General features: G+C 40.4%; 1 protein-coding gene across 1 annotated transcript; it reads left to right on the top strand.

Moving 5' to 3' along the window:
* Window positions 1-378: 378 nt before the first annotated feature.
* LOC117251236 (exosomal polycystin-1-interacting protein-like) lies at window positions 379-23,335 on the top strand. Its single transcript, XM_033617341.2, has 3 exons — window positions 379-456; window positions 597-654; window positions 13,483-23,335. Exon 3 carries the CDS (start codon window positions 13,546-13,548, stop codon window positions 14,308-14,310), a length of 765 nt encoding a protein of 254 aa, XP_033473232.2. The 5' UTR covers window positions 379-456; window positions 597-654; window positions 13,483-13,545; the 3' UTR covers window positions 14,311-23,335.
* Window positions 23,336-26,957: the final 3,622 nt, after the last annotated feature.

The following is a 26,957-nucleotide window of genomic DNA, read 5'->3' as shown; positions in this document are numbered from 1 at the left end:
TCCTGAGCCACAGACAGCCTTCATGTGCAATGTCTCACCATAACCCACATTTGGACCAAACCTTGAGACCATGGCCAAATAAAAATATGTAACCTGGCACTTGCCCAAGCACCATAACACTGTCTGCTTCTCTCCTTTAAGAAAGTTTGTGGTTAGAGAAAAGAGAGATAAAATAAATGATAAAAATAAATCAGGCCAAACTGTGTGTCATCTTTACGACTGTTACTCAGTCTTCAAATACAAACACTGCTCCCAGCAAAGACACACATACTGGGAGCTGATATATGTTGCTTTGATAAAAACAAATCATTTGTAGTAATATTTTATGTCACAAGATGGCAGCACACACAGCCATTCTATAATCAGGAAATAGCTGCCTTGGAAAATGAGAGGTGGGTCCCAAAATCGGAGGAAAGCAGGGCTGGCAAGTTAAGGAATTGGAAGAAAGATGAGAAGGTAGAAGAGAAAATGGAGTGTCTGACTGTGTTGTGCTGTCTATCCAGTTTCCTGAAAGTAAGATCTCTCTCTTGTTCTCTCTCCTTCCTCTTCTCTCTCTTTCTCCCTCCATCCTGACTATCTATCCATCTGCTGGATAGATCAGCCTGGAGCCAGACGACAGCAGCGTGCCACCTTAACCAGCACTGAGCTGTCCACGTAAGTACACTCCACTCTCATGCATATGTATATATAGGCTTGTTTCATCAGTTGTTTTTCTGCTGCATATACAGAACATGTGTGTTGCTGATATTGCACACATTCTCTAAATGATGATGTTTGTGCTTTGGTGCTATTAATTGGTGGCCCCAAACTGATCTTCAATCGCAGCTATACATTTGCTGTGTGAAATTATTCGGGTTATATTTCTCTAAGTAGAAATATATGGTCACTGAAGTCACAGATAAACCTACAGACAGCTGTGTTATGATGTAATCTCTTAGCTCAAACCACACACTCTGCTTCCATTGCATGATATGAAAATCAATAGTGCTGTTAATCCACTGCCTATTTTATGTATTCCTTTCAGGGTTAGTTCATCCAGATCTCTCTCTCTCTCTCTCTCTCTCTCACACACACACACACACACACACACACACACACACACACACACACACACACACACATTTTCTACCACTCTACCGCTTCTTCTGCCTATGTAGAGCACTCCAGGACTGAGTCCTAAAACCCAGACATGAGTCAGCATTTTAGCACTCCAAGTCCCCTTGTCCCCCTCATTTTTGGGGAGATGTCCTGAATTAAGGTCTGTGATTAATACAAGCATAAGAGACTTTAAGGTTGTGTTCTATGACATAAAATACATCAGTAAGCACCCACTGTGAATTCTGAAGCTTTCTCCTTTTGACAAAGGAGGTGTGGCTAAATTAGACTACAGAACATCATTATGGTGACCAAGGCTTTACAGCTTTGTTGTGGTAAGCATGGTATATCATGTGACCCTGAGCGTAGTTTGTTTAAAACCTATCAATGGCTTTTTACCTACATGTCATATACCTCCATCAAATGTATTTTGTCACAATAAAATTGCAATCTAATGTGATCTAAAGGGAATTTTTAGTTGTTTGTGCTGTGTTCTGACACATGCAGGCTGTAAAAGTCCTGCTTTTTACTGAAATACTGCTGCTGCACTGTGTGTCATACCCAGTTTAAATAGGTTGGGAAAATCAAATTTTGATCTTGCTCTATCCAACCAAACTAACAAGAATGGTCTGGAAATCAGCTGCTTATAAGACTCTGGAGTTTTGTTTTACAGCCTACTAACTTGATTCTACTGTACAACAGTCAATAGAAATAATCCGCCTGCAGTCCTAATGCAGGGAAAAATGCTTCAGCAGCTGCAAGATTTGTATGCATGTTTAGGGAAAGCCTGAGGCATGCACACACTGGAATATACTGGGTATAGACATAAAAACTGACCTTGTGGTAGTCTTTTGCTCACTCTTTTTTAAACCTCCGATATGTTTCATGTCAGACTTACAACAACAGGTTATTACTTATGTAGATAATAAAAAACAAGAAACAACATGTTGATAGTGGACAGTATTTTAAACTTTGGAATAAGCCTGGCTAACTGTTTTCTAGAAATGGAAATTGGCAACCACCAGCAGCCAAATGAACTGGGTGGTGGCAGGTAAATTTGATCAATCTACAATTGCTCTGTCTAAAGGCTGCTTGAAAGCTGTGGGGATAAGGAGGGTGGCTCTGGTTTGTTTTTCCTTGTCCAATTGATTTGCACCTCTGGTGATGCTGTCAGGTTGGCATGTTTGGTGTACTTCCATGCACATCCCTCACAATGGTGCACCAAATGCTAATATACCATCCCTGTCTTCCTCTACACAATGTTCCCTTTTTCCATTGTTGTTGTAACTGCTGACAGGGAACAAGCAGCTCTGCCATTTCATTTGCATTTGCCACAGTGTGACTGACTCGCAAGTTTCCAGATGGAGCTTGCACTTACGCTTCCACATTACATGCATCAGTCTACATAACACCTCTGCCTCCCACCCGTGGCACAAGAAGAGCACTTGACCCAGGCAGCCTGATTTCACAGAGGGGAGGAGGGGGCAGGAGGAAACAGCAACATTGATATTCTTTTTAAACATCCATATACTGACTACTTTTACATGCACACTAATATTGCCCTATTATTCCAAAATATGACAATATTCTGAATTTGATACAGGTCATGTAAACAGCATATTCCATTTGATTTTATGAATTACGCTTTATTCTGAATGATGCATTTTCCAATGAAGATGTGGGATATTGTGATATTATTCAGGTTTGAATAGCACTATTTGGACATGTATACAGTACATTCAGAATATGCTTCTTCTCAAGTGGGGGTTTTACCGCAGTTTGCAACACAGGGCCTCTTGTAGGGCTGGGCGATAAAACGATTTTATCGATTAATTCGAATTTGTAGTTTAGGTCAATTTGTTTTAATGAATGTGTGTGTGCGCATGTGTCTGTGTGTGTGCGCATCAGGGCAGGAACTCCGCCGTGCTCGAAACAGAGCAGAGGAGGATTGTAAATGTGCACCGTGTAGAGACAGAACTGACATGCCGTTGTGTAAACAAGGACAGGGTATAGACCTGTTCTATAGGAAAGGTGACCTTAAATGACTTCTGTTGTGATCTGGAGCTATATAGAAAATAAAATTAAACAAAACTAACTTGATCTTCAAGGGGGGGGATGGTAGGGGAAACACTGCCATATGATGAGAAAGGGGCCCGGTGGAAAGCGATCACGGATGCAGTCGCGATGTATCTTGCAAGAGATATGGTGTCCATATTTACTGTGGAAAAGCCGAGGTTTATTCACATGCTGAAAGTTTTGGAGCCCAGGTACGTGCTACCAGGCTGCAAATATTTTTCTGATAATTGATTTTAAGTAGAGGGGGAAAATATATTTAAATTGTGAAACGGATTTGTTGTGAAAAAATCAGAGATTTTTTTTTAGGCCATATCGCCCAGCCCTAGCCTCTTGTCTGTTTAGCTTAATGTTGTCATGGAGGCCTTGTACACAAACCAACCAGCCAACAGTTTGCGAGGCTAGTAAAGAAATGCATGCCCTAAAGAAAGGTCCACATTTCTGATTGGAAGAAAAAACTTTAAGCAATATGAAAGACTTGGCTATCAACAGGTTTTTGAATATGCCCAAATATAATGACAATGCTTTCAAGAAGGTGGTTGAAGAAATAATAGGGAGGCTGTGTTCAAAGTCCAATACATTCACTACTCATTGTAAAACTTTAAAAAAAAATATTTTTGATGCAAAGAAGCAAAGTAGCACAGTTAGCTCCAACTTTTCCATATTTTGGCATGATATGGAGTGTGCATGGCTGCATGTAAGTAGAATATTAATTCTTTAACCATGTAAACAGTTTAGTAGGAATATTTTCTTCTTTAGAATAAGAGCAAAGAACATTTTGTCCATATAAACACTGTCATTTCACAATATTGAGATTAGATATTGGCTGGTGGAAGAAAAAGGTATTTTTTTCTCTCTGTTCACAGTGTTTATACTAAGCTAAGCTTCTGTATCTCAGCTCTAGCTTTGTACTTAACAAACAAACACAAGAGGGGTATTGACATTGACATCTCACTCTTGGAAGGAACACCAAAAGAATATATTACCCAAAATGGTCCCTCTAATGATTTCAGTTAGACTTGGGACTGAATGCCACAGACAGGGTAGGCGTGTGTTGAGAGATGGACTAACATAGGATAACACCAACCTTATCCTTGAAGTACAGCGCTTACAATAAATAGAAGTTAGTATGTTGGTCCCAGTTGGTAGCCTACTGAGTCACTAGAACAATGCTGAAACATTTTAATACACTTGTGCTGTTTTAAACTGGGTTTAAAAGTAAATTTGACTTTTAAATATTTTAACAGTATAATTGGCTCTACTTTTCAGGACATAGGATATAGGAAAAACTTTTCAAAATACATTTTCACTTCTTTTTGGAGTGAAACTCCATCACTCGCTCTCTGTCGTCATATGTGGAGCCGCAGCTGCTGAGAGAAAAGGAGAGGAGCGAGAGAGAAGAGATGGGTGACATAGAAGAAGTGAGGAACTGTAAGTGGGAGGTGTGGAGAGAGAGGAAGGGAGGATTAGGGTGGGTGCCTGCGGTGGAGCATGATGTCAGAGGAATGTATTGAGCCTCTCCTTTAACAAGCTGGAGCTGTAGAAGCGCTGGCTACCTCGAGCTTTCAGACACACAAAAAAACACACTAACACTTTCACCCTGTGTAACTCACAAACACTCAGGATCAGAATGTGAAAGAAAACATTAAAAACAAATTATTTTTATTCAACAAAAACAACTGCAAGCAACTTTATGAGGTACATTTCTATGATATATACTGTACATAAATGCTTGATAATCGATTAAATAAAATAAATACATAGGAAATTAATATCAGACTACATTGCCATGTCAGTATTGTGGAATGGGTTTTCAGTGGTCGATTTTCATCTTTGTTCTGCCCTCCCTCCCAGCATCCGGTCCCGCAGGTGGAGCTTGTTGCCGGGATTACAGCGATGGAAATGGGGGAAAGGAAAGCAATAGAGAGAAAAGGAGAAGGGAGACAGGCAGAAAGAAAGGGAGTGGTAGAGAGAACAAGGACAGATGGAAAGAGAGAAAAAGTGAGTGACATAATGTGTGGGAGAGCCAGACGCTGGGAACAGCTATAAAGACTATGACTAATATTAGCAGTGAGGTAAGACCGTGGAGGATGGAGAGGACAGGCTGTGTGTATGGAGGGCAGCTGCCACTGTAAACCAACCACAGTGAAGTCAAATGTATTTATAGCAGCATAGTCATGATACCAAAAATGGCACTTTAATGCCAAATTGTAGTTTAACCCATGGCATTCACTTTTAATGCTTTTGGTTCCCTTAAGGTTAAAATACAGTTTTATTTTTATACTCCATATCAGGAGGTTGTGTTAAATTAAAATTAAATGGAAGATTTGAAATGCCAAAATAAAAACAAACCAAAGAAACTAGTAAGGTAAAATGTGGATTAATGTCAAGATGAAATGAAAAATTTTATCTTTTATCCATTTTGGAACACATTGTGGTCATATTGTGCACCTATTTAACAATATCACCAGCCTAGTCGCTAAAAGAAAATGTTGACATTGTATTTTTCTGCAACCCACAGATACATTAACATTTGCATGTTTCATATGTATCATATCAAGGTTTCTCAAGTGCAACACATCATAATAGAACACTTTGTATGATATCCTACAAGTAAGCACCTAAAGAATGACATTACGTCCTTAACGTACAGTTATGTAATTAAAGTTAAAGAGGTTAGGTCTGAGCAAGTTAAGTTACTGAGGTTAGGTTTAGGAAAAGGAAAATAGTGAGAACTTAACTTAAATGACTCAAAGTTCATTCAAAGTTCATAGGGCTCTGAACAGGATAAAGTCCTTGTTTTTATGACCCATCCCCCACCCAACCTGCCTCCTTACAAGATTACTTCCTTGTTTGCTCCAGTCAGCACATTGGTCATGTGATCACAGCCTTTCAAAATATGCGGACTATGAAAAGATAAGATAAGATACACCTTTTATTGATTGTGAAATTTCAGTGTTACAGTAGTCAAGGGGAAAGTGTCATATTAAAGATTTCAAAATTTAAACTTAAAAAACTTAAAACTTAAAAACTAGGCATGCAAAATAAAGTACAAAAATACAAGAAACAGCGATAAATAATAATAATAATAATAATAATAATGATAATAATAATAATAATAATGAGAAGTGGATAAAAATAAGCAGTGCATACTTTACAAAACGTATGAACAGTTTATGAGCATAGCCTGTAAGGTGATGTAGTATGAGCTGACTTTGATATCTGGAGGTGGAGGGTGTGGTTGATGTTGTTAACTAGGCAAGACACCTGCCAAGCCGCAAACCACTGTTCAGGACCAACAAACAAAAATGAAATGTAAAAATGAATGAAAAATGAAATTCACAAGCAATAAAATACTCACATTAATACACTTAAGGATTTCCCTGCTACAGCCTTTCTCAGTTTGTTATGGCCAGAAGCTAAAATTGGCAGATGTAAAAGCTGAGATATTGCTGTGTAACTGGCATTGCTGAACAGTGTTAAAAGGGTTACTTTTACAATGAATTCCACTACAAATTACTGAATACTTGCCCTAAAATGTTATCTGTAACATATTCTATTAGATTGCTCAAACTAAATAACATATTCTAAATACTGTAGATTACTTTCGGAAAACTTCACAATGTTCTTGCTGAGCTCATTTGTCTGGGTCTTATATTTCCATGCCAAAACACTCGATAGTGTCTTGGCCATGCATCTCGTTTGTTATTGTCGTGTGGCAGGTGCACTGCACACACTTTTCAAATGTCTGTTTATGGGAAATGCATTCTTCATTAATTTTACATCATGTCCTTATAGCAAAAGAGCATCGCTGTTTGTCCACACTGAATCTGTTAAATATGTACGTCTGTAGGCTATTAGCTGTGCACTCGACTTAACCTCTAAAAAGATAGGCAAGTGCTTTCTATGTTTAAACATTTGTACTTCAGAAAACACACATTTTATATTGTCATTACATTGATATTTACTGGAAATGACATACAATATTGCCAACAGCGAGTGTTCAAAATAGGTAACTTACTTACTTGTATTACCCTACTCCCCAACCTTGTTGCAAAATTATATTAGCTGACTTTATAACAGTTCTTGCTTGTGCAACAGGAGTGACTACTACATCTTACTATATAATGACGAAAACTCTGTCTGTGGTTGTGTCTGTCTGCGTCTCTGTTCCACGTTTTTCTCCTGACTGACTTGGTCAATCCATGTGAAATTTGGCACAGTGGTAGAGGGTAATGGGAGGATGCAAATGAAGCAATATAACATCAATTGGCCAAAGGGGAGCGCTATAGCAACCGATTGAAATTGCAAACTTTGAATGGGCATATCTCATGCCCCATATGTCATAGAGACATGAAACTTTGCACAGAGATGCCTCTTCTCATGAGGAACAAATCTGCCCCAAGAACCCATAATTTCTGGTTATATAGATTTTCCGCCATTTTTAATTTTTGAAAAACACTTAAAATCAATCTCTCCCTAGGAAGTTTGACCGATCTGCATGAAACTCAGTGAACATAATCTAGGGACCAATATCTAAAGTTCCCTCTTGGCAAAAGTTGGAAAACTTACTAAAACTGAGCTTCTATAAGGCAATGAATATTGCGGAGGGCGTGGCTCATCACATAAAGGTGTATAACATCTCAAGGGTTTCACCGATCACCACGCAACTTTGTAGGCATATGACCACACATAATCTGAGGGGACCCCTCCATTATTGACCCGATCAAACAAAATGGGGGCGCTAGAGAGCTAATTTCTTATCTAGGCCTAACTGCCATATCGATTTTTACTAAACTTGGTAGATATGTAGAACAGGACACCTCAAGGTGACTGGAGAAATTTACCTCTAATAGGCAACTGGGTGGCGCTATAATAACAGAAAAATGCTTAAAAATGGCTACATTGCAACCGATCGCTGTGGCTCCCCCTGTGGCCGAATGTTTTTGGGGGTTTTTTTTTCTAATTTTTGGTATGACTAAGTCATGGTATGGTATGCTGTACATAATCACAGAAACTGTCAGTGTGTCATTCTGTCTGTCCCACGTTTTTCTACTCACTGACGTGGTCATTCTATGTGAAACTGCACATAGGCATTGAGGACTGGCATAGGTAGAAGGTAACAAAGCTACCAATGAGTATGGACTAGTTGATCATTATTCTGCAATTGCAACATATGGCCACAGTGGCAAATGTTAAGCAAATGTTACAGAGTCTTGGTTCCAGTAGCGCTTAGGGCATAGCACTTAGCAAAAGTTAACTTAATTAAATTTCTTAAGGAAAATATATTGTTCTTATTTGGACTTAATAGATTTAAATGTGCCAGAAAACATAATCTCTGTTATCTGCACCTCAGAAAAAAAACAAGGAAAATTAAGTTTGGACACTTAAAGTTTGTTTGACATATGGTGATTTACAATGCACAGTTCATAAAACAATACATAAGAGGGTTAAAGGAAAAATGTTAAAGGGGCAATAAGTGAAATTCATCATTTCTAGATTGAAGGAATTAAAAAATCGCTATGTGAAGAATTAGGGGTGTAATTTCATCTGGAGTATAGCATGACCTCACACACCCTCTCTCTGTGTTGATCTCTAGCCCCTTGTTTACAAGCCAGTCCGGCTGCGCGTTCATGTACATTCATGTAAATCTCCGCCTCCTCCCTCCTCTTGGAGCCCTTGGCCCTCCCTCCCTATAAAAGGCTACAGCCAGTGAGCAATGGCAGATGGCATGATGGTACTTGTAATAAATGTAATATACTTGCTGAGATGGAGGCGAGGCTCAGTGACTAGAAGAGCTGGTAGAAGTGCTCCATAGCTGTAGGTTACTCCAGTAGCCAGTGGCAGCCGACTAGTGCTAACTCCAGGAGCTAACGTTAACACTTCTCCGTGAGTGGGCTCACGGGCCTGGCGGGCTCACGGGCTCACGGAGCAGAGTAGGAACGTTTGCGTTAGCTCCCGGGAGCGTTAGCAGGTAGCACTAGTCGGCTGCCACCGGCTACTGGAGTAGCTTACAGCTATGGAGCGCTTCTACCAGTGCTTCTAGTCACTGAGCCTTGCCTCCATCTCAGCAAATATATTACATTTATTACAGGTACCGTCATCATTGAAGTAGGCAGGGGAATAGCTAAACACAGCATAGACCGAGAGTGAGTGAAAGACATCGCTAACTGCTAAACTAAGCCAAACTAAGTTGGCTGTTTAGGTTTTATTCCCTCGCCCCTGTAGCAAGTGAATCTGCCTGTAGTGAAACCGGGGCTAACCGGTGCTTCCTCCTCAGGCTCCACTTCACTCAGCTGCCTGACAGATTCGCTGCTTCTTCACACTTTAACCTGAATAACAAACCGGAGCTAGCTGGGAGCATGACCGGAAGGAAGCACAGCCAGTTAGCCTCCGCTAGCTCCCCAGCTAGCCCCAGCTCTCCGTTTGGATCCAACCGGTGGAGAGCAGAGGCAGAGGGAGGTGTGGCTCATGACACACTTTGTTTTGGTCTACAGGCAGTGCACAACAGCAAACCTAGCGGTGAAACGATTTCGCTTTTTGCCCCTTTAACTCTTTGCAATGATAAGAGTTGACAATGTGTAACTTACATTTAATTAGTAAGAGTCACCACTTTTTGGAAGAAAAAGGATGGATTCACTTTAAATGTGGAACAGTTACGACATCTATTGCATGTACGACATCTATTGCACGTCTGTCCGTCCTGGAAGAGGGATCCCTCCTCAGTTGCTCTTCCTGAGGTTTCTACCGTTTTTTTTTCCCCGTTAAAGGGTTTTTTTTGGGGGAGTTTTTCCTTATCCACTGCGAGGGTCATAAGGACAGAGGGATGTCGTATGCTGTAAAGCCCTGTGAGGCAAATTGTGATTTGTGATATTGGGCTTTCTAAATAAAATTGAATTGAATTGAAAAATTTAACAATTTATACACACCAGTTACAACACACTATGATCCCTGAAGAGTATTCTGGGGCTTGAGTTGATTTTCTTCATTATGCATTTCCACATCAAGCTTTGAAGCCGCATTTTTTTTATCCTCCATGGTGGTTATTCTATACTTAGTATTTATGTGGTTTTTTTTATATCACATTGTGGGAAAAGATCTTACTGCTCAATCTCAAATAAAGTAAGGAAACATTCTTATACGTGTCCCATTTGAGTACTAAGCAGGCTGTAGTGAAAGGAGAAGTGCTTCCTGGAGAAACAAAGTGTAGAAGCAGAATCAAATGTGCTTGTGCCTCATAAACCTGCTGGTTCGCTCCAGTTTCACATTAGGCAGGAAAAGTCTCATTGATAAAGTGGATAATGAGCCCATTTTTGTAGTTGCCAAGTAGTTGTTACTGCAATTACCAGGGTCCATCACGTGATGCCATTGGACCCAAGAAGACTTTTTCCAGTAGACTTAAATTGGGAAAGAAACATCTGTAAATCAATGGATACATTTTTTTTAGCTTCACAACCCCTGCAAAATGACTTGCTCAGCTCGGCAGCTTTGAGTCTCTAGTGCACATACTGTATGGGCCCAGTGATGTGGAGGCAGTGCAGATGAGAGTATGGTCTCTGGACCATGGTCTCTGCGGACTGAAGACTTTGAGAGGGCGTGGTAACTGTCAATCATTTTTTAATTTGGCCAATCAGAGGCTTACAGTTCTGTCAGTTAATAATTTATATTACCAATACACCACCTGAACCAGCTGTCAATCAGTTTTTAATTCAGCGAGTCACTTTTTAGTATTATAAGGAGGAGGGACACTCACACACATTGCTTTGTGGACATTAACATTATTTCATGCTTGATTCAATTCAGTCAAAGGGGTTGTAATGATACAGCAAGGAAGCAATCAATATTTGTAAGACTAATAAAAAATAATGTTAGTCCAGGGTTCGCAGTTGTCTTTTTAAAGAAGACCCATAACAGTGGAATTACAACTGCCAGGTCTGTCACATGATGCTCTGTGGCCCAAAAAATTTTTTCCCATTACAGTTTTTCTCGATTGTTTACACACATTTTCTGAAAGTATGCCTCATACTCTCAGAACTGTACACACAAATCAAAAAACACACACACAATGGGCAAAACCCCTCAATTCTCCTGCAAAATGAAACTTTACATTCAAAACAATGTTATTTCTTCTCAAAATGGTATTTTGTTTTCAAATGACACACACAAACCATCATATGAATAGACATTTATAAGAACCAGTTTGACACTGATGTGCTCAATGTAAAACACTATGATGAATGGAAAACACTTCTTCTCCATTCATCATAATGACTTAGGCCTTTTTTTTTGTTCAGTGTTACACTACAGACAGTACATACATAAGTGTGTTGTAAAATATTTTAGAATATTGTTTTTATACTCAGAACACACAAATACACGGTAACAAATATATTTTATTTTTCCCACAAAAACAATGTACACAGTGTACATTCCAACCAACACATAGTTGCACATACAGTGGTCTACATACAAAACAACAGAAGTATTTACTGTATACAGTTACAGTAAAGAAAAAAAAAACACTATGCTGCATCCTCTCTTCTGCTTCGGTCTGGCCACAGCACCTCATCCACATCACAAGCAATGTTTTCCCTGGCCAAGCAGTGGGGGAAATATCGCCTAGCATGGCGAATCCAGCCATGAAAAGCATCAACTGCTATATCTCCACATGCGTCTTCCATAGCTTGGAGAAGGGGTATACGCGTTTGTGGATTTCGGTCATACACTTTCCATCTCCAGGCAGAAAAAGTGGCTCGGATCTCATCAGAGATTACAGTCCTTGGCCTTCCTCGTCCTCGTACTCCCCGTCCTCCTCTTACTCTCACTCCTCTGGCTCTGGCTCTGCCTCTGTTTCCAATGTTGACATCCATTGCTCCAAAACAGAACAGCTCACCTGTTGCCCTTTTATGCTAAAGCTCTGATTGCTAATTGTAAAACTGTGTGACAGGTGTTTGCCCATGTGATGAGTCAGTGTGCATAGTAGGGCAATTAACTTTAGAATTTTGAATGACAGTGTGTTCCTTGTAAAAACAAAAGATTTTCTTCATGAAAATTGTGCCAAATGCAGAGAATTGTGTGTAGTGTTTTGAAAAAAATGTGTTTTAGAACTGCAATTTGAGTGTAAAGCAGGAATTGTGCTAGTAGTTTAGCAGAATTGGTTCAGGGGGTTGGTGCATGAGTTACATGTTGTGGTCATTGTGTCTCAAGTACCAGTATTTGTGTGTAAACAATTGAGAAAAACTGTAATGTAACCCATTGAGTCAGAAACAAAACAATTTTAATAATAAATTGAGCATCTTTTGAGCACCAACTTCATGAATGGAATTAAAATAAATAATAACATAAAAAGTTTCATGTTATTGTGTCAGTATGTTTGGCTCTTAAAAGAGTTATAGAAAGAGTTCCTTTGTTTGGATGAAAGTGAATCCTGCGTGTGTTTATCACAGCTCGATGAAATGGTGCTAATCAAAAGCAACCACATCCACACAAAGCCTCAAAACTGCATTATGTGGGTCAGCTGGTGTTTTCATAGACTCAGCAGGCTGATTTTTTGCTACCTGTGTATTACATCGCAGAGCAGTATGGTCATTCAAAAGATGTATTTACTGACTACTACAACAAATAATCTATTAACTGAAGAGATAGCTTTATGTGAGAGTTAGCCCATCCACATCACCATTAGCTTATTCAGCTGCTTATTCAGCCCACTTTTTCACGGGTCCTGAATGTGGAAATAAAGAGACCAGTGTTTCATTATTCCTGAACATTTAATGTGGCTGGCCACTGCCTATTTCACTACAGTGAACATGGCGCAGGGACTTTTATAAGCAGCTGTGCGCCTTCTGCAGTAGCTTGGGGCCTGGAAGGATGTCTCCCCAGTAAAACTGGAGGGCAGGAAATCAGTGGCTCAATTTGTGTGTGTGTGTGTGTGTGTGTGTGTGAGTGAGTGAGTGTGAGAGAGAGAGAGAGAGAGAGAGAGAGAGAGAGAGAGAGAGAGAGAGAGAGAGAGAGAGGTTTGGACTGCAAGTAAAGAGCTGAATTCAGTTGGCTGTTGGTTTTAAGCTGGCCTCCACATGTTGTAAAAAAAAAAAACAGATGCAAAGCAGAAGCAGGTTACTCTAGTGCACAGAGCAAGAGAGAGAGTTTCTTTGTGTGTCATGTGCTTTTAGTGAAGTAATGGAATGAGTAATGGAGGGGTGATTACATTTGTGATGCTGCTGAGCTTTGCTCTTTGAAAGTTTTACTACTCTCTGTCTGTACACCATTTATTAATTGTACATGTATGCTAACTTTACTCATTCTATCCGTTTACAGCTCTGTCCATCTCTCTACAATCCTCTCCCTCCACTTGGTGAAGATGTAGTCTGTCTGGTCTCCATGGAGATGTCTCCAAATATAGTCTTGTCTGTCTTGTTGCCATGGTCACTGTGTTTGCTGTTCTTCCAGACCCCTGTCACCCAGACAACCAACTTTGCCCCTAAATCTGAAACTTCTGTGCCGGTCAATACCACGCTGTTGTTTGACAGTGGTGCCCCAGGCCACAACCTGCGGAACTGCAGCTGCTCTACGCTCATCCAGGACTGCAACGAGGCTCTGGCCAACTCACTGTGCAGATGCCACACCATTTTGCGCTCCGCTCTGCCCTCTGCTGGGCTCAGAGAGCCTGGGCAACTCACTGTCTGGGTGAAAGAACTCTGGGTCTTGGAGGAACTGCTGAACAGGAGCATTATTGGTCATTTGCAGTTGTCTTTTTGTGGAATACAACCAATGAACAGTCAGTACGTGGCCCTGCTAGGTCTACAGACCCTCAGGATTCACAGTGCAGCACCAGAAGCTCCCTACCCCAACCAGGAAATTACAGTATCCCCAGCAGCAGGGGTTGCAGTAGAGCTGGAGGCCCTCTCCTTTGACTTCTCCTCTTCCTTACACATGACCTTTCTGGATGTTGCAGTTCTCAGTGGGCTCTCTGCCCTTAAGGTATACAGTGTGGTGGGACCACCTGTTCACACTCTGTCCCAGCAGTTCCCCTGCCTGGCCTTGCACTTTGCTCTGCCATTCTCTGCTACTCCTGATAACCATACAGACCCCAGTGAGCAGGCTGCAGAGCCTTCACACAACCTGCTTATTACGTTTGTCTACTAACTACAACAAGTTCTCATTTATGGGCATGGTCAGGTTTGCAGTGCAAGTAACAAATGATGCGAGGGAGTTATATATACAACACAACTAGATGTTATTTGTTCTCCTTTTGCACAGGAAAAGTTGCACATGTGGAATAAAGTAACTCTTGTATGACTGACTGCTGTACTGTCAGTCTGAACCAAAGGTGGCTGACATCTTTCTCTCTCTGAACCTTTTTCTTAGTCTCTGCTGTTGTCTTTCCAATTTCTGCATTCATAACGCAGAGACACAAGGTTTGGGAATATTCACAACAGGTACAATTTCAAGTCTAACTGCAGCATATTTCAGGTGTTATCCCATAACATAAGTATTGTAAATTTTCTAACCAGGGAAGCTGTTATATGCTTCAGCTAGAAGTGACGCTTTGCTTGTGCTAATTTTCTGGGTACACAGTGTTCACAAATGTTGAATATTATCTCAAAGCCTTGTTATCCCAAAATACAGGAGAGTGTTTCACATGTACACACACATTCTGATTACAAATATTAGTACCCAATAATTCAATGCAATAAGGCATTCTTTATAAAGGGCTTAAAAGTAGTAAGTAATGGCTATATCACTGGTTAACAAATCATTTAATGCTAATGCTTAATAGATCATAATGTTGTGAACAGTGAAAACAGATCAAATAACATGCACTTTGAATTCAAACAAATAATAACAGTTTGACTATTTAATTTCTTAAGATACCCAACAAGGGTTTGAATTTTGAAGTCCCAAAAAGGTGATTTTGTTTTTTTAATTGTCTTTTTATTATAATCTAGTGAAACAAGTTATAATCTTGTGGTAACAAGTAATTATCTTATTGAAAATCATATTATCTTGTGGTAACAAGTTATTTTCTTGTGAAGCAAGTTATTGTCTTGTGGTAACAAGATATTATCTTGTGAAACAAGTTATAATCTTGTGGTAACAAGTTATTATCTTATGAAACAAGATATTATCTTGTGAACCAAGTTATTATCTTGTTGTAATAAGTTATCTTGTGAAACAAGTTATTATCTTATGGTAACAAGTTATTACCTTGTGAAACCTTGTGTTGGCTGGTGTTTAGCCTATCCTTTGTGTTTGTTAATAATACATATCTTAATGTTGGTAATCCTTTAATAAATGCTCATTGGCATCTTACTTTCTAATATAATAATATAATAAAATTCATTCATTCATATTAAAACCATGAGTTACAACTAATAACGGGCTGCTCAGAAAATGATATTGAAAAGGTAAACACCAGCTAAAGGATATGGAAAGCATTAGTAAATGATTTATTAACCAGGAATAAAGTAATTAATTACTACGTTTAAAGCCTTAAAAATGGTGTCTTTTTAGAAAGTGGCACCTAAATATCTTTATAGGGATTAATGACTCAATAGAAAAAGAGCTTATACAGGTAGAGTAAAAGCAAGCTGTTAACATGGCTCAGTATTCAAGCTAATGTTGGCACATCCAGCTATCATATCAAGGTTTTTAATAGTCTTGAAGATAGCTTATACCTTTTATAGATAGCTCTTATATGGAGTACTTAGCAACTCCCAAAATCACGAGTCTGCAGATGTGCTGGAAAACACTAATATTACTACAGTTACACCAGACATTTCAACATAGGTTATGTAGATCATATAATTGTGTGTCCACATCCGGCCCTGAAAATATTGCTTCTGCATAACGTCTTTACATCTGCCACCTTTCACAATTGATCCAGTGAGTAATACTAATACAAGCTGGTGTTTGCAAATCCCGACCTTTCACCCAGCAACTGCACGTGTGAGGAGTGTAACCATAGCCACAACTGTCCAGAAGAGATTGTGGGCTGATACACTGCTGCCAGAACAATGTCGGAGACAAACCATACGCCTGCTCCCAGAGAAGGGTGAGATGTTCCAGATCCCACTCCCAGCTGCAAAGTGGGTGTTAACTCTTCATCATCTGCTCCTATCCAGGTGTTGTCAGATATATCAGGGCAACAGGATAGCATGGACAGTAGGGTGGAGACCCTGGACTTGACTTTGGCTGCTTCACTGCAATTGTTTCTTAAGTTATACACGTAGATGGGTGAATAACAGGAAGTCAACACTTGCCACAAGCCATTTAGCAACATAAGATCTTTGCTGGTAAACCCTAAAGATAGGTAAGGGGAAAAAAAACAGTCACAACATTAACTGGAGAAATGTCAAAGTCGGTGACCAGCAGTCAGTGCACGGCTAGAGAAAGGTGAAGGGAGAGAGACAGGACATGTAATCTTTGTCTTATATATGTCATTGGTATTCGACACCTGAGCCAGTTCCACTTGCTAATGAAGACCATTACCTTGACATTAGATTCTTTTGTCACATTGAGCTTCCAGGTTCAAACATTGAAGCTGTCCTTAAGGCAGGTGGGCAGACACCTTACTTAAGCACTTTTTGATGGTTTTTATCACATTGTCACCCACCTTTGCATGGAGCAGATGAGGCCATTACGTAAACAGTCGAGATCAGGGATTCCTTGGCCTGACCAAACCAGAATACACTTCAGTAATTTGGGGCCCAAAGGTGACAGCCTAACTTAACTGTAAAGGATTTTTGTTTTCTGTTGGTGAGGAGCTGTGTGCTCTGGGGTTTTTTTTGTTTGTTTGTTTTGTTTTTAATAATGCAAGAACAAGAACTTTTTAGACTTATTGAAGAGGATTAATGTTTGACTGCTACTATACAACAGTGCAAAGAGCATCATTGTGGTGACTTTCACAAGGCTTGATTACTAACTGGGCAAAGCAGGCAACTACCCCATCGCAACCCCATTGCAATAACTGTGGGTTATTTGATTAAAAACAGATTTGTTTGACAACACTTACCACCAAAGCACGATTAAAAACTGAAAAAAATGGTCCTAATGTAGTACTTGCATTTGTATGGCTCTGTACAACCTGGGCTCTAAATATTCTCCCTCTCGCTCTCTTCCTCTCTCTTCCTCTCTCCTCTCTCTCTCTCTCTCTCTCTCCTCCAGTCCACATGCCGAAGTATCCTTTGGCAAGATACTGAATTCCACATTGTTCCCAATGGCTGTTCCATTACTGTGAGTGCAACTGAATGCTTACTGAGTATTAGGTGGTACCCTGTGTGGTAGCCTGAGCCACCAGTATGTGAATGGTTGAATGTGACATGTAGTGTTAAAGCACTTTGAGTGGTCAGAAGACTAGGAAAATGCTATACAAGTTCAGTCCATTCACCACTTACAGTGAACAGTCGTAAATTGCGTAACATAACATTGAAACTATGTTGACTTTTGGTGGTGCCGACTTTCTTGCTTTTTATATTACATTGTTTATTAGCATCAGTTATTGCCGTGGATGGCTTTATATTAGAGTTAGTTGAAAGCCTGGTGTGTCTCATAAAGATGCTTAAAGGTGCCTTTGGTGTTGATACCACATGTCAAAGGCCATAACAAAGTGTCAGTACTTAATGAAAAAGAAGGGGGTGAAGCAGATAGTACCTTTTTTTGGCCTCATCTGCACAGAAAAGACAGGGCCCCAGCCCTTAGAAGATTGATCCAGTCCTGGATTTATGGGTGAAAAGATGTCTACCCACTTAGGCTAAAATCAGGCCACATTTGGCAAAATCTAAAGGGCTTTTAGATTTCTTGGTTACGTAATATGTAACAGCATTTCTATGGGTGGATTGCAACATGTAGCAGGTCTTGTATTTCACTATGTGTTGAAATACTGTGCAGTTCGGTCACAGTGAACGAGGTGCTATGGGGAAAGGTGAAAGCAAAAGAAAATATTCCAGCTTCAGGGATCAACAGAGCATCGTAAAAACAAGATGTACTGTGGCAGCTGACTGCAGTGAACACTGACTGGAACCAGTCCAAACAATCCAGAGCAGGGTCAAAATCTGCACCAGAGCTGGATGATACTATTGTGTCTGGGAGGGAGTTTTGAGTATTATGCCACTTTGTTGAGGATATTTTGAAAATAAAATGATAGTATACACGGTGTGTTGTCAAGATATAAGGAAGACTGTCTGTGGCAACAACAAAGAAGAATGTATGAGAAAAAAGTGAAAGACAAAGACTGTGTCAATCTGCTGTGACACGAGCAGACGATAGGCGCAGTAGGCTCACTGTTACGCGGGCTGCAATCTGCTGCTGCGTTTTTCCAGCTGGTTTCATTTGGGGCGGCAGTAGCTTTGGGGCGGCAGTAGCTTAGTCCATAGGGACTTGGGTTGGGAACCGGAGGGTCGCCTGCTCAAGTCCCCGTCTGGACCAAAATATGGAGCGTGGACTGGTAGCTGGAGAGGTGCCAGTTCACCGCCTGGGCACTGCCGAGGTGCCCCTGAGCAAGGCACCAAACCCCCAAACCGCTCGGAGCGCCTGTCATGGGCAGCCCACTCTGACATCTCTCCACTTAGTGCATGTATAGGTCCTGTTTGTGCATGTGTGTGTTCGGACCTGTGTGTAATTGACAACAGAGTGAAAAATTGAATTTCCCCTCGGGGATTAATAAAGTATATATATAAAAATAATAAAAAAAAAATAAAAAAAAATGAGTGCAAATTGCCTAATAAAACTTTTTTTTTTTTTTCCAAAAAAGGGTTCAAAATGGACATTCAATGAACAAGAGCCCCAGGGTTAGGATCCTCTCTCACCAGCCAACAAATCACACTCTGTTTGGACCCAAACAATTACTTTGACTTAAGCTTAGCTGGATGAGTCTTGCAGATATGTACCCACTCAAAGCCAAGTTGGCAGGGCTCTGTGAGGGAAGACCAAAATAAATTTGGTCAGAATCATGTTGGATTTGATTCAGTTACAATGGCTGTTTGTCAGAAGTCAGTCTGAATTTCTTGAATGGTTTGGGTTTTTTTGTTTTCTGGATATTTTCTACACTTACTATTACATAGTGAGAGAGGAGTTAGAGAACAATTTGAAAAAGCTGAATAAGTAACAACTCTCCTCTCTCTCGCTGGTTTCATACTCTCTTTCTCTTTCTGGTTCCAGCTCATATCCTGTGGGAGACTGTTAAAACTGCTCTCACAAACACAGTCTGGGGCCAACACTTATGTTCCGCAGATCATTCAATGAGCGCTCTGGGTATGTGCGTTGGTGTGTGTGTGTGTGTGTGTGTGTGTGCATATAAGCATGCAAGAGTGAGCACAGGGTATTTCTTTGTGTGTGTTTGTGTGCATGTGCTTTCATTTATCTCCCTTTAGCCAACATCACAGTGGATTTATTACTCATGATCATTGTTCATTTTTAACAAATGATATGAACAATTGCAGATGCACCATAGCATGGTTGCATTTGCTGTGTACACCTGTGCACTAATTGAGCCTGTTTAGACCTGATATTAACATTCGGTTTGGGTGATCCAATCTTAAATCAACAGCTCTAAATACAAGTCTAAATGACCACCAAGACGCACTTTGATCGGATCCCTCTAATAACCACTTAGCGAGGTTTTCTGGGATGCATTTTTTGACCCAATATCTTTTGTAGTACAGGCGTAATGATGTGTCCCCAAACTATGTCATGAATGCGATAGGTGGTGGTTTTGGTGGCAGTGCACTAAAAGCTCTATATAGTACATTTTATGGAGAGTTTGATGAGGTGTTGTATGACTGTCCATTGTTTGCCCTATGGAAGGAGACATGTTGAATTGTGCTGACAGAACTGCGAACAGGACTAGTGAGTATGCTACAGAGCAGCTAGATAAAGTGTGGACGTAATAACCAAACACTGGGCAGTATGGAAATGTGAACACAAGGGGCTCTAGTTTCCCGGCGCTATGCAGGGTGGCGCATATGGCGAACCCTGCGCAGAGCTAATTTCAAGCAGCGCAACCCGAGGCGCGCTCAGGGCCGAATTCACAAAAGGATTGTGTGGCTTTTGCGTCCGCTAAACCAGTAAAAATGGAGCAAACAGATACCGTCTAATTCACAAAGCACGCACAGAGGGTGAAATGCTCCACCAACTGCGCTGCCAAGCATATTGTGTCTCGGTGCTCCAGTGTTATTTGCACGTATTTAAATGAGGTAATATGCAGATATTTGGCGGAAAAATTCCCCATTTCTATGCAAATGATCCTCATTGATAAACAACGTCTAATTCACTAACACCAGCGCTAATAGCCACACGCAGTTTGAGTGAAGTAAATAACGTCTTTAGAAAGCTGGTGCAAACTGGGCGCTCCTCTGTGGAAGCCTCTCACCCAGACTTTCCAGTGATCGTGGCAGCAGTGATCGTCTGTTAAATCAGTCTGTAAATAATATTTTGACATTATTATTATAATCATTATTACTTTAATGGCATCCGAAGATACTGATGCGTTGAACAGGTGACAGTCTGCGGTCGTTCTCAAAACGCACTTCTGTCATGCACTTCAAAAGCAACTTTCAATAATTTATTTTACGAAACAGGGGAAACAAACGTGAACAAAAACGGTTCCATAATTCATATTAAATTCAAAAGATAACGAAAAACAGCTACAAGTGAGAGGGAATAGTCATAAAGTGGTCAAACTTGGTCAAATCCACAGCCTCAACCCATCCGACACTGTTAGACTGATTCACCAGCAGACATCACTACATGAGGGTACACAGTATTCAGTACTTTGCCAAACAAAGTCTGCCATTGTTCTGCCACGTGTTCTTGGCGCAAAGCCACCATTTATACTTTGCCATGTGTGGCTTATTGCAATCAGGGGGAAATCAGGGGCAAACTGCACTCAGCTGCCAAACTTTGTGGGCGCGTTTGCGCTGGTATATCATTAGCGCAATATCCTTTGTGAATAGGACGTTAAGATGGAGCAAACTGCGGGTGCAAATGAAGTGCAATTCAAGGTGCTATCAGCGGCCGCAGTTCATTCTTTGTGAATTCGGCCCTCAGTTTGCTAGTTTGGCAGACCGAGGTGCGCTGAGATGGGTGTGGTGGCGAAGCAGGGGGAGGTGTCGACAGATCCAGCTTGGCGCAGTGACAGTTTCTGACATTCTGGAAACCTGCCTGTGAGGTTGTGGTGACGTGTGCGCACTGTCCGCCGGTCAGCCAAACTTATACTTACACCAGCTGTGCTCCGCCTGCACTGACAGTAGACGTGGTTTCAGCTGGCGAGCTTTTAGCGCATCTTTGGCGAAGCCTTTTTTGGCACGAAACTGTCACTGCGCCAAGCTGGATCTGTCGACACCTCCCCCTGCTGCGCTGCCACACCCATCTCAGCGCACCTCGGTCTGCCAAACTAGCAAACTGAGCGTGCCTCGGGTTGCGCTGCTCGAAACTAGCTCTGCGTGGGGTTCGCCACCCTGCGCCACGCCGGGAAACTGGAGGCCCTGGTATTAACATGCATCCTGAGTGATTGGATCACAAGTTGATGGCTCTGAGTACAGGTGTGAATGCACCCAATGCATTCTCAATTTGTCTTGAGTTCAAGTACTGGGCTCTGAGTACAGGTGTGAATGCACCCAATGGATTCTCAATTTGTCTTGAGTTCCAATTACTGGTGAATCTGAACTACCCCTTTAAAACTCAGAAGTCACACAATAATCCAAATTACCATTAGAGGCAGCAGAAGACCCGCAGCTCCCGTACTAAGTGAGATAAAATGAAACAAATAATGTTTTTGTCAATGGAGTCTGGTTTTAAAGAGAGCAAAGATTAAGTTTCACCTTCTGTTCTGATCCCCGTCAGAAAGGGCTGTCTGTTTGCGAAATACTGAGCATACAGCTGGATAAATACATTGATTATTCTGCACAAGTTGGGTAAGAGTTTGTAAATGGATGTTTTGATATGGTTTTGCTGTTGATAAACGCGGCCCCTGTTTACTTCATTTAATTTAAAAAATGGTGAGTAATTGACAAACATTTCATTTGGTGGGTGAAGTATTCCTTTAAAGATGATACTTGCCAGAAACTGCAATTTATCCTGATCCTGATCACTTGCTGGCAACAATATGAAGACCTTTCTGTGTTAGTAGATCTATATTCAACTTGATGTATACTTCTTGTTTTATTCTCTGTCCTGTGACTCTCAGGCAGGGCTTCATTCTGGCACTGAATGCACTTTCTTATTGTGTCTTCAAAATATAAAGATGGAAACAGTATGGTGACTATGACACCTGGGTCTGGGGTTATTTAAAAACACCCCTTTCTTTAAGACAAGACGTAACTGTCACCCTTTGGTTGTTAAGTGGGAACAGATTTCATTATGCAACAGGCTGAATTTCATTTATACCTACAAGTGCCATCTGGGCTAGAAAAGCAATTTGCCCCGTATGGTTAAAAGAGTTGGTCCTGCCATCTGCCCACCTTTGGGTTGCCTTTAAGCCAAAATTCACACCCAGCATGTAGCACAGGACAGACTAGGAGTTCATCCACCCATAACATGGGGGCTCTCACTGAGCATTTTGTGCAGCCAGAAATCTGCCTTTAGTCACTGCTATCTGGTGAACGGGGTGATTACACACCTCTGCAAGCCACCTTCTAATGGTTTGCAGACAGGATGTTTAGAACAGGTCATGAGACTTTGTGCTAATGCTCTCATCAGTTCACATCACACAGTCTTAAAATGTCTGGAATATTCCACCAGAATATGGGTGAAAATGAGATCACTGGGTTTTGGGGGTTTGACATCACTGTCTTGTGTTAGAGCCTCAACTTCCTTTTTTCTTTTCTTCTCTCTAAATCTTTATTACAGCACCTCAAGTACTTGTATCAGGGAATATAAGTATTCAAATGTAAAGATTTGTTATGATTATGTAATACCCACAGCTATGTGCCTTCAGATGATTTGTACACATTGCAGATTTGCATTTTTACAAACTTTGACATGTTTAGCATCTCATGAGTGAATAATGTACTGTTTAAGGAACAGATTGTGTTTGATTTGTATATAATTTGACTTATTAAGCAAATTCCTGGATCTTATTTGTTGCTCATGAAAACACGAAGTGGATTTATTTCTTTTGTCCACAAATTTTGTCCCTATGTATAGTCAGAGATAATAAAAGAGTTTTTGAAAACTGGTTTTGTGATTGTACTGCGTTAAAATTCTAGTTCTACTGTTCCCTCCTGCACAGACCCTACCTTCACTTTGTGGTTTGACAAAAGGATTAGGTCAATCAATGACTTGTACATAGAAGACATATTTGCATCCTTTTCTCAATTATCACAAACTTACGATCTACCTAAGAGCCATTTTTTCCGTTATCTACAAGTTAGGAGCTTTGTACAAAAAACATTTCATTTCCAAATAAGCCACTAAAAAAAAATGTTGACCATATTCTTAGACTGAGCTGACCATATTCTTAGACTGAGCTTGGACTGCAAAGGACTGACATCCCAGATCTATGAGCTTATTTACACATTACAACTGGGGTGGCAGTAGCTCAGTCCATAGGGACTTGGCTTGGGAACCAGAGAGTCGCCAGTTCAAGTCCCTGCCCAGACCAAAATATGGCACATGGACTGGTAGCTGGAGAGGTGCCAGTTCACCTCCTGGGCACCTCCGAGGTGCCCTTGAGCAAGGGGTGCCTGTCCATGGGCAGCCCCCTCACTCTGACATCATCAACAACTTTGATGTTTTTGAATATGAAGTGTAGAATGTCAGGGCCTGTATTCACAAAGAATCCTAAGACTAAAAATCTTAGAATTCCTCGAATTTAAGATTTTTCTAAGAATTTTCCCTTGGTAAGATAAAAGTTATTCACAAAGTATCTTAGGCCTTAAGAGAGCTCCTAAGGTGAAAAACTGTTAAGAGGAGGGAGGAGGACTTTTAAGAAGCCTAAGAGTGTCTTAAACAGAGAAGATGGCGGAAAGACAGAGAGGAAGGAGAGATATTCTCCGTATAGGCCTATTGAACGACGGTGATTTAATAAGACTCTACCAGCTTGATCATGCAGGGATAATGTTTGTGGTTGACCTCATCAGGGATGAGCTTACTTTTCCCACCCAGCATAGTAACGCAATAACGCCCGCTTTGGATTACAGCACGTACCAGCGCTTCTCACACTCATCGCTTGTGCGTAAAAGGAGAGGGAACGACGCATTGATTTGTCGGGCAATGCGCTCCCAATTCTACCTCTTCCCTTGTGCCGTGATCCCGGGACCGAATTTCCCTCTTAAAACTCCTTTGTTCTCCTGGACGAGCTGTGCCAACAGCAGGCACTGCTCTTCTGTCCAGTTCAGCTTTCTCGTTCTTTTTTTCTCCATTTCGTTCGTTGTTTTGGTCATTCTGCCAAATCAAACCGCTTTTTACAAGGAGGCCAGCAATCACAGTAATTGCTGACAGTTGAGTCTGCCTCCACCATTAATATCAAATAGATTAAATAGTAAAATTACCAGCATGGTAAGTAAACATAACAATAAGCAAATCAATATAATAATCGGCATGTGAATGAGGTACGTTCAAACATTTTGAAACTGTGTAACAATTAATTTAATTTTGCTGAGTTTCATCATCATGACATAAAATTATTTTCACAATTACACATTTCTTAATACAGTCTAAGTTCTATGATCGGTTGATTTCACTGTCTATTCATTACTAGGAGCGCATTTGTTTTTCTTTTACTTTTTGTAACAACCAATTACAGCTTTTACAAGACTGCGTCATACCTAGCAACGGGGTCAACCACACCTCCTCACTAAGATAAAAGTTTCTGTCCCCTCCTTGCTCAGAGTTGCTCTCAGAAACTTCCTGAATCGCTCTTAAGCTAAGATTCCTTGCTAGGAATTTTTAGGCTAAGTTAGGAACTCCCTGAGAGTACTCTGAGAATCTTTGTGAATATGGACCCAGGTGTACAACACATTGCCAAAAAAACCCCAAACTATTTGGTGTTTAGATCAGCAAATAGTTTATCAGCTAAATCACTAGCAGCAACATTTAACAACACAGATGTTGAAAAAAAGGAAGAACTATGATTCTTTCACGTTGTTTTCTCCAAAAGGACTGCAGAATATGCTGGCATATCTGGACTGATGATGCTCAGTCTCTTCATCTCTTACAGTTTTTTACAGTTGTTTACGCACTAAAATGAAAATTTTCACACAATTAACAGCTCTTTACACTCAAGAAGCAAAACACCTGTCCATAGTTGCACAACAATAAGCACAGACTCAGCTTCACACTTTTTGCAAAACATTACACACAGTGATTTACAAAACTCTACACGCATTATCACACCTTAGACACAGATAAGGATTGTGAGGTTACTTCCTTCTCATTACAAAGCCCCTGCTTGCCAACAACCATACTAATGAACGAATTGGATAATCACATCCACCTGGTGTGGAAGCACACTGGTGCTTACTGTAAACCAAGTGGACCACATGCAGTACATTGTCATTTGGGACAATGTATTTTTCCATCGATCTGCTCTGGTCCACAATTGGTTCCATGAGCATCCTGAATTTGCAGTCTTATACCTTCCACCATACTCCCCATTCCTAAACCCAATAGAGGATTTTTTATTTGTCTACACTTTACAGTAGTAAGAAAAACTACTATTTTGTTCTGATTTTCATTGTTTGATTTTCATCTGTTACCGTAACTGAGTATGGTAAGAAATAAATATTTTCAGTCTGCAGCAGTCTGCAATCAGTGTTGTGTTTGTTTGTTGTATTTGTGTACTTTCTCTGTATACCTCAAAGTAATCATGAAGAATGTTGTGGGTTTGACAATATCTTTTTGTCATCTAAATTATCCCTTACATAAAAATGTCTGGCAAAAAAGTCTAGCACTAGACCAGCTATTTCCTAAAATAGGGGTTTTTACAAATGTATTTTGTATTGATCACTGTAGTGTGTAACTGACTGCAATAGTGTCTGATCATTTGAAGACTGTGTTAGTGAGATGAAAACAAAACAGCATTTTTATAAATATGTGTATATGTTTTGACTGAAGTGTATATGTTTCGACTGAAGTGTGTCATTTTGCAAACAATCTAGGGGTTATGCAAATTGAGTGTGGTGTTTGGATAACTGTGTGAATATTTTGAAAAAAGGAGCCCTGTTTTCAAAATTGCGCGTAAACAATTGAGAAAAACTGTAACAGTTTTACTCTTGCAGTCAACAGATGTGTCATACAACAGTTTCTGATCAGAATCGGACACCCTGCAAAGTTAATATCTCAGAAAAAAACATCACAGCAAACATATCAAATAGCAGATACACATCACCACATTGATTCCCCTGGACCAATGCAAGTCTTGGTAGGAATCTTTCACCAATTTGATTTTCTCATAGGTATTGAATCAGTATTATGTAATGGCTTTGCAGGAAGTCAGGGAGAACTGTCTCGAGTTTTTACCTTTTCTTTCACCGCCCTCTAGTGGCTTCTCAACCAGTAGAGCCTAAAAAAGCAAAATACACGGTGCTCAGCCTGGAAAACACCGAATGACGTTTGGTAAGTGCACCCATGGCTTTGTCATCACATTTTCGCAGCTTCAATTGTACCTCAAAATCGTTAATTAAGTGACAATGTTTTATTTATTACATTTTTATAAAATATTATCCATGCTTACCTGATAGCCTAGGGGGATAAGATCTGATAGGCCTAAAATAGATAACATAAAATATAAAATCCTATGTGAAAAACAGGATCAAGCAGAACTGTGCAAAGCAGTTGCAGGTGCTTTAGAGATT

This window comes from Epinephelus lanceolatus, chromosome 14 (assembly GCF_041903045.1).
Source record: "Epinephelus lanceolatus isolate andai-2023 chromosome 14, ASM4190304v1, whole genome shotgun sequence".
Classification (NCBI taxonomy): domain Eukaryota; kingdom Metazoa; phylum Chordata; class Actinopteri; order Perciformes; family Serranidae; genus Epinephelus; species Epinephelus lanceolatus.
The sequence above is the reverse complement of the archived record's forward strand: the minus strand, read 5'-3'. Positions and strand labels throughout refer to the sequence as shown.

Excerpts from the sequence above, each read along its gene's own strand:
- LOC117251236 (XM_033617341.2), top strand. The coding sequence starts at position 13,546 with ATGGAGATGTCTCCAAATATAGTCTTGTCTGTCTTGTTGCCATGGTCA.